The sequence below is a fragment of the Corticium candelabrum genome, chromosome 21 (genome assembly GCF_963422355.1).
Source record: "Corticium candelabrum chromosome 21, ooCorCand1.1, whole genome shotgun sequence".
NCBI lineage: Eukaryota > Metazoa > Porifera > Homoscleromorpha > Homosclerophorida > Plakinidae > Corticium > Corticium candelabrum.
The window spans coordinates 3,729,203-3,744,111 of record NC_085105.1 but is presented as its reverse complement, the minus strand read 5'-3'; the positions used below and the strand labels follow the sequence as shown (position 1 = coordinate 3,744,111).

The following is a 14,909-nucleotide window of genomic DNA, read 5'->3' as shown; positions in this document are numbered from 1 at the left end:
GCCGACGTTTAAAACATGCGGGTGAAGTTCGCGCACGCGCAAATAAAAACGCCGCGGAATCCCAGCACACTTCGCGAATTACGATGACGGGTGGTAACCACTCAAGCTCTAGTTCTGACCAGAGACGTCGTAATCAAAGTCCTCAGTATAGAAGAAGAGAGTAGGAGTTTTTTTAGTTGTTTTTGATTATTGGGTCTTGTTTGAGGGTTTATGGGGTTATGCGTAGCTTTAGAGGCGATGAACAGAGCCCAGACACGTTCTTGAACAGGTACGTTGTAGATTTTTAGTATCTTTACGAAGTATGGATACATTTTTTTGTATCTTTGCAGCAGGCGCAAGGAACGTGAGAGAATAGCTGTTGAAGGCTGCCCAGAAGTTTGGGGTAGCTCGCCTAAAAGACCGGACACAGAGTAATCAGGAGACGGTACTAGAGTTGTCAAGTGTTTTATAGTTCGTATTGTATAGTTCCGATGATGACGAGTTTCAAGAACAGCGCAGCCTCTCAAATGGCAACAAACAGAGAGAAAAAGGTTAGACGTTTGACTTGCAGATGGTGGCGAGTGCGTATTTTCATCATGATGATATGTTGTGTACGTTTTTTTAGTTTCTGTAAGTGACAGCGAAGGTATGGTAGGTCGTGACGGTCATCAGTTGCGTTACTGGTAGGACAATTGTGTGTGCATGTAGATGAACGTCGTGTAAGAAAGTCAAAAAAGAGTAAGAAGCAGAAACACAAGAAAAGGTGACTGTCAACGATACTCGTGTGTGTAATTAATTAAAGGGAAAGTGTCAAGTCTAAATCTTCTCTCTGGTTTTCTTGTCTAGTTTATTGCTTTGTTAGCTCGCTGTTGTTGTAGTTGTTTAGTTGTTGTTGTTGTTGTGGTTGTTGTTATCCAAGATGGATACTATAACTTGCCAATTCAAGGTGATGGTTGTTGTGTTGTACGTTCCAATCAAATGTCTACTAGCTGACATGATTTATGACCTTGAAGTTGATTAGCTGCAAATTTGAAAATTGAACACTTGATGTTACATTTGTGTACACATACAGTATCTAGGAGATGTTAAGAGCTTCATTTTTAATTTAATATATATTATACACAACTTGTAATGTTTAGTAGGCATTAAAGTGATTAGATGTTGTCTTTAAGAACCATGGATCCAAACTCATGAAATTGTGGCTGGGAATGGATCAAGTGTAATGTAGACAAATCTTGAGTTTTGCGTAATTGTCTTATCAATCTTCAAGAGTCGAGTCTTCATTTTGTTTTGGATATGTTCAATATAGTCCATCAACGAGCACCAAGTCAAATCCAACACTTACCTGATGTTGTCCATTATTTCTGTAGCAAAAAGCATAAGACATTGGACTCTGAGCTTGAAGCAACGGAAGGGATGTGGGTTGATAAAGCAGGTTAGTAGGAAGAACATGTACTCACGAATGTTTTTCATGCTCTGATTGGAGGTCATGACATGTCATAGCCATTGATGGTGATGTACTTGGTCCGTTACCAGAGACAGAACTGCAGGTTGACAACAAAGGATTATCAGAGTACGGCGAGGTATCTATTCATTGCAAATAATAAAGTGATTACAGTTTGCTGTGTTTAGTTTCGGTGGTGCATTGCTGCCCGGTGAAGGTGAAGCAATGGCGAAGTACGTAGCAGAAGGTAAACGAATTCCACGCCGTGGAGAGATAGGTCTCACATCGAATGAGATCCAGTCATTTGAAGACCAGGGATACGTCATGAGTGGCAGCAGGTAGGCATCGCTTATAGCCTTCACACGATCCACGAGTAACAACAGCACATTAACATTATAGACACCGACGAATGGAAGCCGTTCGTATCAGGAAAGAGAACCAGATCTACAGTGCTGATGACAAGTGATTCACCCATTGTTAACGAGTTACATCAGTTATCGTCAACTTGTTTGCTTTGTTATCAAGGCTTGCCCTTGCACAATATAACCATGCCGAGAGATCAAAGAGAGAGGCAAAGATTCTTACTGGATTCCGATCACTGGTACATCAAAAAATCAAAGAAAAGAATGGCTAAAGCTAAAACACATAATTTTCACTATGCTAAAAGTCACACTTCTAAAACATTTACTTAAGAAAGTTTATAAACATATGGTAACCCTACGCAAACACTGCTATGAAATGAATTTTTCACTTGCGTCAACTACTGGGTAGCAAGTATATCTGCAATGTCATTTCGACGCAATGGCTCATCCCTTAGTACTCTTATAAGATTGCGTTTTGCATCAGCTGCACTGCCTCTCCATTGCTCTTTATATTTCTTGAGGATGGCACCACACGCTCCACTGAGATCACGGACAAAGTCTGATCTTATAAACTCCACTTTTGCCTCATCAATCTCCAACATTGATGCCAGTGTCCAGATGTCTCTACCAATTTTAGATTGTACTAATGAAACAAGTTGAACTAACAACAATGAGTGAATAGCAAGACAACCATATTATCCCACCATAAAGACGGAAAGACCACTCATCTCTTGCAGACATTTGTACATCTTCGGATGTCGGACTTTGGGGGTTGTCTAAACAAGAAATAAATTAGAAGGTCAACCGACATTAATATGTAGTAGTTGCCTAATTAAAGAATGAATACATGACTCATGATCAGACCCATGATGGTAACTTGCTGACTAATGCTTGAGCTGGAGGTTTCTGACAATTTAATGACAACTGACAGGTATTTGACCATTACAATTTCATGGGCCAATCACTAATCATAAACCAATTCACACACTTCGAGTGACCATAACCTTTGTTTATATATAGTTCATATCATTATAAGGTGAAATCGTTTAATATTTTTTAATTAGGGAGTTTCTCCTAATGCAGAGGTACGAAGGCTTGTATCATCAGTACAGCATCAACTGAACCCACATGTGATGACACCTGGTGAGTCATTTCTTTGTTGTAATGGAATGAGCAGGAGCCTCAGCACAAGTCCCTGAACCGCAAGTGGCCATCATGCTAATAATAATCTATGCTGCTGCAATGACATCCACGTAATAAGGAAGACCTACTACCACGTGGCATACTAAAAAACCAAATCTTAAATGCCTTCTTGATATCAAGAGAAATGCACAATGTATGCACAACCTTGTTCTATCTGACAGCCAATCTTCAATCAACTTGACCAGTACATTATCAGTAGAATGATTCATTCAGATTATATAAAAGGTACACTGTACTGATCAGCTGATTGAGCTCAACGATGGACTAGTCTTGTGCAGCCAGCCCCTCCACTTTTTGACTTGGCTGCATGAGACTAACAATAGACATGGATTTACTTGCATTTATTAGTATTGATTACACCATTTTTAATTGAGTACTTATTTTTCCAGAAATTATCAAAGTTTAGTCTTAAAACCCTGTCCACACTGGCAACTGGATTGCGATCCGATCACGATAAATCCAATTCACATCGGATTTACGATTGGTTGAATCCAATTAGAAATAGTGGGCGCTACTTTCACACACACACACACACACACACACACACACACACACACACACACACACGCTACGGGTGTAGTCGGAACATCTAACTCTCCTCAAACATGTTTGTTCTCACTCACGTTACATCGCTGTATCAACGCTTTCCACAAACAAAGAACCCACACCACATGTACAGATCAGTCATTAGTCAAGTGCTACCAAAACAGAAGTGGAGGTATCATTTCAAAGTGCAGTGTGGTCGCTCGCTATCCCGATTGGATTATAATCAGCAAAATCGCGATCCATTCTGGTCTAGCGTGGACACGGCTCAAGTGGTTTGGAAAAAAATGCCCCTGCCTTTACTTAGAAATAGTGTTGACTGGATCATAGCACATACAGTGCTTGTTTGTGTGTTGTTGAATACTGAAAACAGCTGTCTCAGTATCTCAGTACAGTCGGATGTCAGTTCTCTGAATGCCAGTTATCCAAATGTGTCTGTTAACCAAACCCGGCATGCCTTGGATACCCTCACGAACAAGTATGCACTGTAAACCATCATGCACATAAGCAACAAGGTGTAATGTGAAGTTAGTAACCTTATATGGTAAATCAGTTTTCTCATTATTACCTTATAGAGTGCAGTAAAAGTTGCGGGTTTGTGCAATTGTTGTTTAGTATACATGTATGAGTGTGCATGAGCAGCTTCGGAGGCCCAAGGACACCTGTTTGCACACCAAGAGAGTTAATTAACGTCATTCACTTATCTGAAATATTCAGAGTTATGAACAGGGTCGGGTTCCAAAGTGTTCAGTATAGCTGACATCCGACTGTATTGTGGTACTTTAGTTTATAGATATTCGAGAGGGAATTTGTTATCCTCTAGTACATTCTTAGCAGTTGACACTACTATAAAACTACCTGTTAGGGCACAGCCAAACCATTACATTCCTGTCCGACGCTAAACACACACACACACACACACACACACACACACACACACACACACACACACACACACACACATTCAGACAAATAAAAATTAAAAAATTAATAATTATTAAAATAAAAACAATATAACATGGGGTCATGGATCGAGCCATGGGAAAATTAAGAATGTTTACTTGAACTTGTGGTGCTACCACCAAAGTTGACGTTTCCTCCAATGTTGATATTTCCGCCAGTAATGTTCATTGCTCCTGGCCCATGAATGTACGACGCATCTGGTGGTGATGAGAGACTCCTAGACGCTAGCGCTGGTTCCGCTCTTGGACGTCGGACTGGTTCGCCTGCTACAAGCGAGTCACCTACTGTTTCAGTACGACCGTTGGAACTATCGGCAGCAGCCACAGCAGCGTCGGTTGTTACATGCTCAATTGCCTCATCTATTTGTCTCTCATTTCCGGATTGTGACCTGTTTAAGAAAAAGCCTGGCGGCAACAGACGTGCTGCAATGTCAATAGAACGAATGCAACATAACCATCGACACGACAAATTCAGAAAATGATCTTACGCTGTGGGTCTGCCATGGAATTTTCTGGACGGGTATTTCAGTAGAGGCCCGGATAACAAGGTTTGATGGCGGGGTTGCCTGAACTGTACGGCGTTGAGGACGCACAAGAACTTTTGTCAAGACTGCGACCGTGTGATTTTATTTAACGACGTGTGATATTGGTGTTCTTACATATCTTTGTCGCAGACGTGAAAAGAGAGCGCGACGAATTCACGTTAACCGACTTGCTATCAGACAACAACTGGAGAAGGAAGGAGTACCGACATGGAATGTACAGACGCCGGAGCAACAGGAGATAGCGAAATCAAAGGAATCTCCAGTGCCTGTTGCTGTCAATACGGACGAACTAAGAGCACAACAAGGTTAGCTAGTTATTCTGTACTGTAGAGGATAAAAAAGCTCGAAGTTCAACTGTAATATGAAGATGATATTAATGTATAGAAGTCGTAATGAATTAAGACAATGCTGGCCAGTCAGGGGTATATCTATGGGTACAATGTATTATGTTTCTCATGGGTTTGTATCTCTGCATTGGTGATGATTGCTTACTAAAATTTAGTAGGCTGCTACATTGTACTGTATGTATCTTTAATTTACAACCCCCTTAGCACAGCGGAGCAAAGTTGTCATGGTTTCTGAGGTGTTTGTCTGTCTGTCTGTAAACACGATACTGTACCTCTTAATTAATGGCGTCAATGAATTTTTAGAATATGAAGGTCTTGCTAAAATCTCGGATGAGTTGGAAATGGGCACTCAGAATTAATTAAGTAATTAATATCTTTCTGTGTACTCACTGTGTTGAAGCTGGCTCTTGGATCTGGCTCTTGTACTGATTTAATTAAACTTTGAGATTATCACAGATTCTAGACTGATGCCCCAAGATTCAACTCAAAAGAGCACATTTTATGGTTCACATTCGGGTTTACCGTTGTGTAATCCCTTTGTAGATGGCTTTTAGAAAGTTTGGTTGTGTCTTCAAACAGACAGTTGATGAAATTCTGATAAATCTGTATTGCTCAATTTTTGTACTTGTTCTACAAGCTTTGCAGAATTTCTACACAAATGCTATGTTACTATTCAAGATACTTTCACTGACATCCGTTTTTTGCAGCATGTATTTACATTATAGCAATTATGTATTTGTGGTTGTTGCTGAAAGGAACTTCTAATAAAGCATTATATACAAAGCATTGTCGACTTCTTGGGTTAGCAAACTCAACTTGTCCTTCAGAATTTTTTATGGAGTTTAGAAGAAAGGCATGTTTGCACTTTGTCACTTGCCAGCAAGATGATAATTGGACGACTTCGGGCAGGAGACTGAGGCATTATCGAATACACCAGTGCTGCAACAGCTGCCCGCTTGTAGAACTGACCTTGCAGACATTGTCTTCTTTGTACTCTTACTTTGGTTTGCTGGTGTTGGATGACATGTGCACTGGTCTGACAATTAATAGTAAATTGTTGCTTACAACAAATGTTGTATGAGTCTATAATGAGAGGATCGAGGAGGGAGAAGACTTACACAATAAGCGAACAGTAATGTGTGTCGCCAGCAGGGTACATGTTTCTGTGTAGTCCACACAGCGATCAATGACTAGGCAATTTGATATAGATTGGAGGCATTACGGTGACCACGAACTCGGGAACAGCATGCCTAGTGGATATCAATGACCACCAGGAAAGTGTTAGACCACAAAAACTCCCCAACAACTGAAACGAGTCATAGTCTCATGGACAAAGCTAGAGAAACATGAGAAAGGAAGACAGACAAGTTTCATAATTTTTTCTGTCGTTACTGGGGTTTGAACCCCCAATTCATTGAGTGGTAGCCATTGTTGATAGGCGGTGACTTTTATTGTTATTGTTTTCATAATGAAAATGAAGTTTGCATTTGTTAATGTAGCTTTGATTTCATGTTTTGTGTTTAGAAGAGAGTGTAATAATGGAACCGATAGTGCCAGAGATAGTTAATGAAAATGAACCGCAAGCAGATAATGATTTAGATTTGCAAGAGGGTTATGCGTCTTCTCTCTCGATTGGAAGCAATGAGGTTATACAAACAACACCAACAGAATTTCTACAACCTCAACTTACATCCACTCCATGTGGCCACGGCCATTCTTTGCCTCCTAGACGAAGAGTAGTCTCATCTTTAATGAAAACGCACGATAACAGCATATCGCTGCAGGATCCCAAGGATGCGATGGCACAAATATTGTACGAATGTGAGGTGTCTACATTGAGTCAGTCTGCTTCTGCAGCTGCAGAGTGTGAAACAAGTGAAGGGTCGGGAGTAGTGGAGCTTGTTGAAGTAGGTACTCAGCAAACTGCAGTTAGAGGTAAGACTACCCAGAAACAGAGACAACATCAAACACAGGAAGATGAGGACTTGGATGAGTTGGGAGGTAATGCTACTGTCACTGTTAAGTCTGACAAATTGTCATGCCATAATGCAATAGGAGATCAAGAGGTTACTTTGTTGGCCATTGATTCGAGGACTCGGTCTGCTGCAAGTATCACTGATCTTGATGTGGCTATGACAGTTGTCAAACGTGTTTGTTTGGATTATGGGTAAGACACTGTTTATTTGTCTACATTGGAATAGACAACTTAATACAAGCACGCTTTGTATGTCATTTCTGACTTAAAGCGTTTAACTTCATTTGTTCTTTAAATTGTCCTGATTAGTATTAGGACAGTCTACTGGTATTGTTTAGTTTAAAATTGATGTTGCCAATTTAGTGTTGAAGACTTAGAGCAACAGTGCTGTTGACAAAGATAATGGCACACAATTACAATCATTGCTAGCCTGTACAGATCAAGTGAAACTGCATGAATTGCTTGACGTGATTGTAAGTTGTCATGTAGTCATGTGTTGGACTGAATTTGTGGATGGAATCGAACACAACACTAGAAGAATGTTTGGCCACCAGAATGTTTCGTTTAATTTTTGAAATCTAGTTTTGTCTGTTTGGGTACACCATACTCAAAGAGTACCCTTTCTCAAATCTATGGCTTTGAAGTTTCTGTATCCGGAAATTTACAATTTCAACTACCTGGTTGACAGAGTTGCAACAGTGTCTAAAACTGAGTGCACTACCATGTCTAGCTATTTATATAAGTGTTTTGTTACTAGGTAATTTGTGTGTTCATTATTGTACTACACTTTGTATTGAATGCCATCGATTGACAAAGTGCATTTTGCCGTTTTGCCAATGGCTTGTCTTAGCAGATTTGGCGTGCATGCTGGAGGAAGTATAGTGATCTTGGGACATCAATAGTGAAGCCAAAACTATTTAATGAGCTAGTTTTGGAGTAAGGTGACGTTGTGGCTTCTTTTACCAGTCTTGCTGGATAGTATGGAAGACAACAGATCTGTTATATACATGTGTATGCTGTTTCACTCTTGAGTTTAATTAAGTGTTGATACAGCAAAGTTCATCAATGCAGCTTGCTTTGAGCAAGTCAATTAATTGGTATCCTAGTTTATGATTGTGGCAATGAGTTTGGAGATCTCAGGCACTTTGCATCTACAGAAAGTAGTGTTACGGGGTCTTTGCTGATGGAGAAAACAGCAGTTCTTTGACTTTACCGAAAGGGAATTAGTGGAATCAGGTGTTTAGTCATGAAGTGAGCGTCTTGAACTTCATTTAATAAGCAATTTGACTTTGGTGGCTAACAGGTGCATGTGAGGCATGGACGCATTCTGTTTTTGCATTTGACCTATAAGATGCTGGTACTGTAGTTGAGGAGTTGCCTTAATTAATTAAATATGTCAATGTAAAGAAATATCATATTGTTAATATTATGTGAAGGAACAATAGTGAAAGTTATGAACAAGAAGCAATTCGTTCCTTCTATCAGCACGTGAAGAAAAGTGCGACTAAAGCAGTAAGAATTTTCTCACCAACATGATTTGCATCTGGTAATAGGGAAAGCTTCTCTTCAATATATTGTCATGGGTTTAGATTGGGGATCTGTGTCACTTAAACGAAGTTCGAAGAGAGTTAAATAAGGTAACGATGTTTAGCTACATTCTCCATCTGATTGAACTAGTTCAGTCTGTTTCTAGCTCAAAAAAGATAGGAAAAAGCAAATGGAAAACGTAATATATCTGCAACACCACAAGGCAAAGATTGATATGCACCTGAAACGTCAAAGGGAACAAATGGCAGACCTGACAGATAAGAGAGATGTTAGAATTGGGAAATGGTTGACTTTGAAATGGGTTGTTTGACTGCATGATGTTGTTTGAATTACAGAAGACAGAAAGCTGCTTGAAGTTTCTGAAAGGTCTGGAACAGCTGAAACTCAGGCTTAGTTTGCAACACGAGAAGACATGAAGTGGCAAGTTGTTTGACTGTGTACAGTGTCCATTGATGCTTGCATTATCCATCTAATTTGAGTCTGCAATACAACAGGGTTATTCATCGCATCAGTTTCAGGATCACCTTGTGTTGTTGGAGTTTGATGGCTCAAATTAAAATAACTGGTAGGAATGTCCTGATACAGTAACACACACTGCAGTAGTATGTACAGTGAGTACATTAAGTACGTACAATGAGCAATAACTGCACACATTAGCAAACAACCTCAGCAAACAGTCATCTATGATGTAGAAACTTGAAGAGGACAACACATCATACTGATTACGGTAACACAACTCCTACATACAGTCAACTAAGCAGTCACTCATCTGTATCAACTGATGTTCACTTTGGCAATGCTAGCTCAGCTGCTGGACAGTCAAGAGAATCAGTTAAACAATGCAAGGGAAACTGTGTCTGCACATGACACACAGTAACTTCTCAAGAGTTGATTTGAGAAATTTCTTTACTTGCCTGTTGGGGTACTGTAGAAACGAAGAGAAGATGAACAGAAGGAATAAAGAGAGAAGCAAACTGCCTAGAAGACAGTACAAATGAAAGTCTCTCAGGCCACACGGTATGACAGCTGTATATCCAACAGTGATCTCTTAACTTAATTACCAGTAGATGCAGTGGACTCTGTACAGTGCCACTTCTCTGCGTCTCCATCAACAAATTTGTATCTCCTAGGAATAACTGAGGACAGAAGGCATAACCACAAGCATCTACGGTTGACATCTTTCTTGTCCCTTCTTGGGGGTAAGAGATCCATGAATCTGTTGTATCACTGGGTGAGGTTAAGACTATATTGGTACTGACTACTGAAGTAACTTTGTACTCATCTTATATATAATCGTCTTTTTCTGTCTGTTCGCAATGGAGGGCTAAATTGCTGAAGTGGTGATCGTAAATTTGGGATGATACTTTGTTTGGTCTTGCAAATAACATGAGTGCAGTAATTGGACTAAACCATTAGCCGTTAAGTTTTGAAAACAAAATATATGCATAAGTATTCGGGCAGTTATATCCAGGTCTCAGTCACTATCCTATTTGAGATTTTGATGTAACAATAATTCATTATGATGTAGATGGCTATAATCGAAAAGATGATATCTGCCTTCTTGAAAAAACTGATTGTGCATGTACCAGTTATTGCATCATTACAGTCTGTCACCATGCTGGGATTCCAATATATACAGTACAATTAACTATAATTATATGCTACAGTACAAATCCTTGGCCTGTACACTAGAGGTATAATGTATATGTTCATATATGTGTAGCATTAGAAAACACACTTGTTAGTCTGACAATGGTGGTCTCCCTTCATCATCATCATTCACCAGTCCAGAACTCTTGCCATATTTATTTCAGAATTTGCTCGTCATGCTGTCCACTTTAGGCACCTTTTGCACAAGAACAGGAACCATAATTAGCCTTTCGGAGAACCGTTAGTGGTAATCATGATGGCTACATCACCTTGTGTCTTTATGAGTACCTAGACATCTCACACTACAGTAACGAGCTCCACATGCAACACAAGTATAAGCACTGGGAAACCTAGATCAATACAACTCTCTCATTACTTTGAAAAATCTGTGTTGTAGTTCAAACGTACCCACAAACTGCACAAAATTTTCTTTCTGGAAACTTTGATGGAGGTGCTGCAATCGTCAAATAATTTGGCTTTGACTTTGCCTCTTCATCATTTTGCTGCAGGTCATAAAGAGTACATCGAGACAATGAGCAAAGTGCAATACTGACATGATGTTTATATCATTACCAACTCTTCCAATAAAGCTGTAAATGTTCTTCTAAATCTCTATCACACAATATAAATCAATTACGACAAATCTGATATACACTGGTAGGCAACACAAGTACCAACAGCAACACATGTAAACACCGTGTGAAATTGGATTTTACAGTAGGATGTCGTTTACCCTGTCCTGTTCATAACTCTGCTGAATAGTCTGGATAACTGACGCCTACTTGACACACTCACACAAAAGGTCTGGACTCCGAGGCATTGGTACATGTATGTACTTGGATAGTGATTTATTACTATTATAGTACAGACATGGACATAATTTATGGAGCCACCCCCATACAAGCTGAGGCATGGAAATCAGCAGAACATTGCAGATTTATGAATATACCTGCTGACCCACCATCAAATCATGCTATTTGGATATTTATATTGTTCTGAATGGATGCTTTGACAACCCGTAGCAACAAAAAGTTTAATTAAGAGAATAACCAGACTAACCACCGCTGCCATGCATTACCATGTCCAAACCATTCATGTTGTGATGTCACAAGAGCAGATGAGAATAGACTCACAATATGCAAGTAAACTGAAACGTATAGTCTCTATTTAATCTTTGAGTATGTCTTCTAACATAAACAAAGTCATTTTATTGTTTAGAAGCTTTTTCAAAACAATTTTTATCATTAACTTTTAAATTTACTGGTTGAACTGACAGCAAGAAGCAGTCATGTATCTCAACAGGTCACACATCACCTCCAATCGCAGATGTGCGGATGGCACAATCAGAGCCATTAGCTCATCATTATGACTTGTGTTAATTTACTAAAACTGCAGCGTATGCATGTACTTGCAGTGTCTGAGAAAATCCAATAATTTTTAAATCTAAGTCACATGCTCAGGGTGGCTCTATAATTATGTCCATGTCTGTACTTCTTACCACATGAAGAGGTAAAATCAATGAATGACTTGTTTTTGCTTCTTCTGCAGTTTTTGGGGTTTCAACATTGCCATATTATGATGAGAACCACGTGTACTTTGATGCTCATGCGCATTAATAATAATAACGTTTAGTGTGAGCAAAGATGTAGTGAGTCCGAGGCACAGGTGGTTTGGTAGACCGACGTGTTTCGGTTAACTGGCGTTTGGATAAGTGACATCCTACTGTAATTGCAAGAGGACCATTCATTAACCAAATTGCTGTCTCCACCGAAATACTCTAAACCCTAAACTCACTTTTCCGGATTTAATCTCTCTTAGTATAATCGACTGCCTTATGCTTTCTGAACCACTATTCTCTTGATATGCATGCATGTACTTCAAGCAATCACAAAATATTGCTGCATTCATTCAGACTGTTGCTAATGTGCAGTATAGCTAAAATTAGATAAAGTACCAGTACAGTACTAATACAATGATTTGTGTATGCTTGTCATTCTAGTGTTTGTTTAGCAAGCATCTGTGCTAGAAATGCTTTGCTTTCCCTCTCCCCTTCCTGTGTGTGTCTCCGTTGGTATTCTGTGATAGACAAAGTCGAAGCAAGGGTCTAGTAACTGCCTCCAGCAGTACGGTACAGTACATGCATGAGCATTCTTGACCTTCTTGTCACAGCCAGTTCTTCCACCAGGCAGATCTGACAAAGAGTCTTTACCCAGTGATCAAAGATTCAATCTATAAGGCAGTGTTTCTGCTGAAAATTTTCGATTAGTAGCCACTTGGCTAAATGAGTTTGTTCATTTGTAGCCAAGCACTTCATTTCAGAGCCAATAAAAGATTGCCCAAACGTCAAACATGCAGCTAACAATCTAAAAGACAACAACTATTATCGATTCAAGTTTAGCAACCTACTAGTAGTCGGACAGACCGGCAGCATTTATCAGTTGTCACAACAAATGTAGTACTGTACTAATCCGACATGCACATGTCAAGCTCAAAGAAACGTGACTTTGGAAAGACAAAGTCTACAAACCAGACTTCAAGCGTTCATGCAGTGCCATCCTTCTTAGTTTTTCGTACCAAAATTTAAAAGCTTCGTCAAAATCAAAGTCTTGAAGTTTTGGCCCTTCTATCCTCAGCATTATCAGAGTTCAGCATCACTGAATTCATTGTCATCGTCGTCATCTTCCTCGTGGTTTCTACAATCGGTCTGCTTCCGTTTACTTCAGCAGTCGTCTTCAGAACCATGACTGTCATCTTCTTTGCTGTGATTATTTAGTTTGACACTTACAGAAGTCGTACGCAAAGAGTGCCCGCTATGCAGGACACAAACAGAGCAATAATCCTTGGCCCTTCAATGTGTTGCACTAATTGCCATTTTTAGACTGCTGTAGCGACTGTGCTTGCAAGATCTGATCCAGAGGGAGGCGTACATGGTACACTGTAACAGCTAGCCAAATTGGCGAGGAAGCATTACCATTTTATAGCCAGCGGCATCTATTTGTATAGCATTTGGCTATTTGGCGATTGTCCAGCAAAAGCACTATATAAGGACTCCACGCATGTACTGTCTTTCAGGGGTGTCGAAGGTTTTGAGGACTGTTACCCAAGTTTTGGCGACAGAATAGACATTGGCGCAACTGGCTACCTACTTTAAGCGAGTTTTAACCTGGGCTCTGTTGAGGTCATGGTCATCAAATGTCTGCTTGCATGCCATCTGCTCAGTGGCCACAGTGAATTTCAGGAGATACGTCATGCGCCACTCTCCAAGAAAAGATCGTTTCTCACCTTGTTTGGATTTCAGTTCAACAAACTGCCTCTTTGCAAGAGGGGTGCCATCGGGTTCTGTCCCTCCCGTGTTACTGTTAGAAATGGTGTCACCTGTTGTGTTAGCCGATTGCTGAGGAGCCATGATGTCTGTCTGAAGACTTGAAACGTTTTGCCGTTCTGCATTGATGCATACGGGGCTGGACGAAAATGATATCAAAGATCAAGCTGCATACACATGACACCGGGAAGCAGATCCGTACTGTATTTTCTAATTTAGCTGTAGTGCATGCACATGCTGACACCTTACTTTTAGCGCAGAACACGTGCAGGAAACTGCACGGTCTCTAGATGGATAAAATAATAGCACGCAACATGTTTGTCAATTGGTAGGCTACCTCACGTGCTAAAAGTGTATTGTGCCAAATAAGTACTACTCTACTGCATCATCTTTTGTCTGACGTCGCCAGACCATTCTCAGCATGTCTAGCCACGGCAAGACTACAGTAATACTGGAGTCAGGAGTCTACTACGCGACACTGGTGCCTGCCGCCCGTAGGTGAGATATTAGTCTGAGTCACTTCTATGTCTGTCACCTGAAATTCACTTCTTTGCCACCATGGTGACAACTTAGACACACGCGTCTTTGCTTCTGGTTAGATTTAGTGCTAAGTGTTACCACACACACACACACACACACACACACACACACACACACACGCGCGCGCGCGCGCGCGCGCATTAATGACGAGACTCCAAGCTACAGTACACGCTAGGCTTACCTGTTTGATTCTGACTTCAGTCTTAGACCGTCGCACACGCCGACCTGCATGTATATTGCAGTCACATAAATCACTAATGAAAGTAAATGGCAGTCATCTAACCCGTTTCTCCATCACTAAAAGAGGGAAGCTTGTGTGTGATTTGGGGAACGTTCTGGTGCGGGTCATCATGATGATTGTCACGCTCTAATGCCTCAAGTTGTCTCTTCAGTCGTCTTTGTCTAGCTGCCTCGTCTAGAACGCGATAACCTTGGACGTTCCGCAACTTGCGCGTAGCCATGCCGCGACCAATAAGTTACCCGGATGTC

At 40.4% G+C, this 14,909-nt stretch overlaps 4 protein-coding genes across 5 annotated transcripts; 2 read left to right on the top strand and 2 right to left on the bottom strand.

The window, feature by feature from the left end:
- The first annotated feature begins 59 nt into the window (after window positions 1–59).
- Window positions 60–2,089, top strand: LOC134196397 (NKAP-like protein). Its single transcript, XM_062665512.1, has 11 exons — window positions 60–160; window positions 227–268; window positions 330–410; window positions 466–530; window positions 605–625; window positions 688–742; window positions 1,350–1,414; window positions 1,483–1,552; window positions 1,612–1,761; window positions 1,823–1,885; window positions 1,949–2,089. Exons 1-11 carry the CDS (start codon window positions 84–86, stop codon window positions 2,055–2,057), a joined length of 798 nt encoding a protein of 265 aa, XP_062521496.1. The 5' UTR covers window positions 60–83; the 3' UTR covers window positions 2,058–2,089.
- Window positions 1,975–5,016, bottom strand: LOC134196398 (uncharacterized). Its single transcript, XM_062665513.1, has 4 exons — window positions 4,982–5,016; window positions 4,593–4,916; window positions 2,490–2,561; window positions 1,975–2,428 (listed from the first exon to the last, which is right to left on the bottom strand). The coding sequence occupies exons 1-4, from the start codon at window positions 4,995–4,997 to the stop codon at window positions 2,184–2,186; spliced, it is 657 nt and encodes a 218-aa protein (XP_062521497.1). The 5' UTR covers window positions 4,998–5,016; the 3' UTR covers window positions 1,975–2,183.
- Window positions 5,017–5,020: 4 nt separating this feature from the next.
- LOC134196396 (uncharacterized) lies at window positions 5,021–10,368 on the top strand. Of its 2 annotated transcripts, XR_009972520.1 has the most exons (9): window positions 5,021–5,111; window positions 5,168–5,343; window positions 6,910–7,386; window positions 7,441–7,552; window positions 8,797–8,872; window positions 8,950–8,997; window positions 9,054–9,176; window positions 9,244–9,925; window positions 10,039–10,368. XR_009972520.1 is itself a non-coding variant. In XM_062665511.1 (8 exons), exons 1-8 carry the CDS (start codon window positions 5,047–5,049, stop codon window positions 9,322–9,324), a joined length of 1,158 nt encoding a protein of 385 aa, XP_062521495.1. In that variant the 5' UTR covers window positions 5,021–5,046; the 3' UTR covers window positions 9,325–10,368. The 2 variants fall into 2 exon arrangements, 1 of the variants encoding a protein (XP_062521495.1); XM_062665511.1 differs by having other exon boundaries at window positions 9,244–10,368.
- Window positions 10,369–10,438: 70 nt separating this feature from the next.
- On the bottom strand, window positions 10,439–14,896 carry LOC134196438 (zinc finger HIT domain-containing protein 1-like). The gene is made up of 6 exons (XM_062665560.1): window positions 14,704–14,896; window positions 14,602–14,645; window positions 11,132–11,170; window positions 10,967–11,061; window positions 10,828–10,908; window positions 10,439–10,754 (listed from the first exon to the last, which is right to left on the bottom strand). Exons 1-6 carry the CDS (start codon window positions 14,879–14,881, stop codon window positions 10,733–10,735), a joined length of 459 nt encoding a protein of 152 aa, XP_062521544.1. The 5' UTR covers window positions 14,882–14,896; the 3' UTR covers window positions 10,439–10,732.
- Window positions 14,897–14,909: the final 13 nt, after the last annotated feature.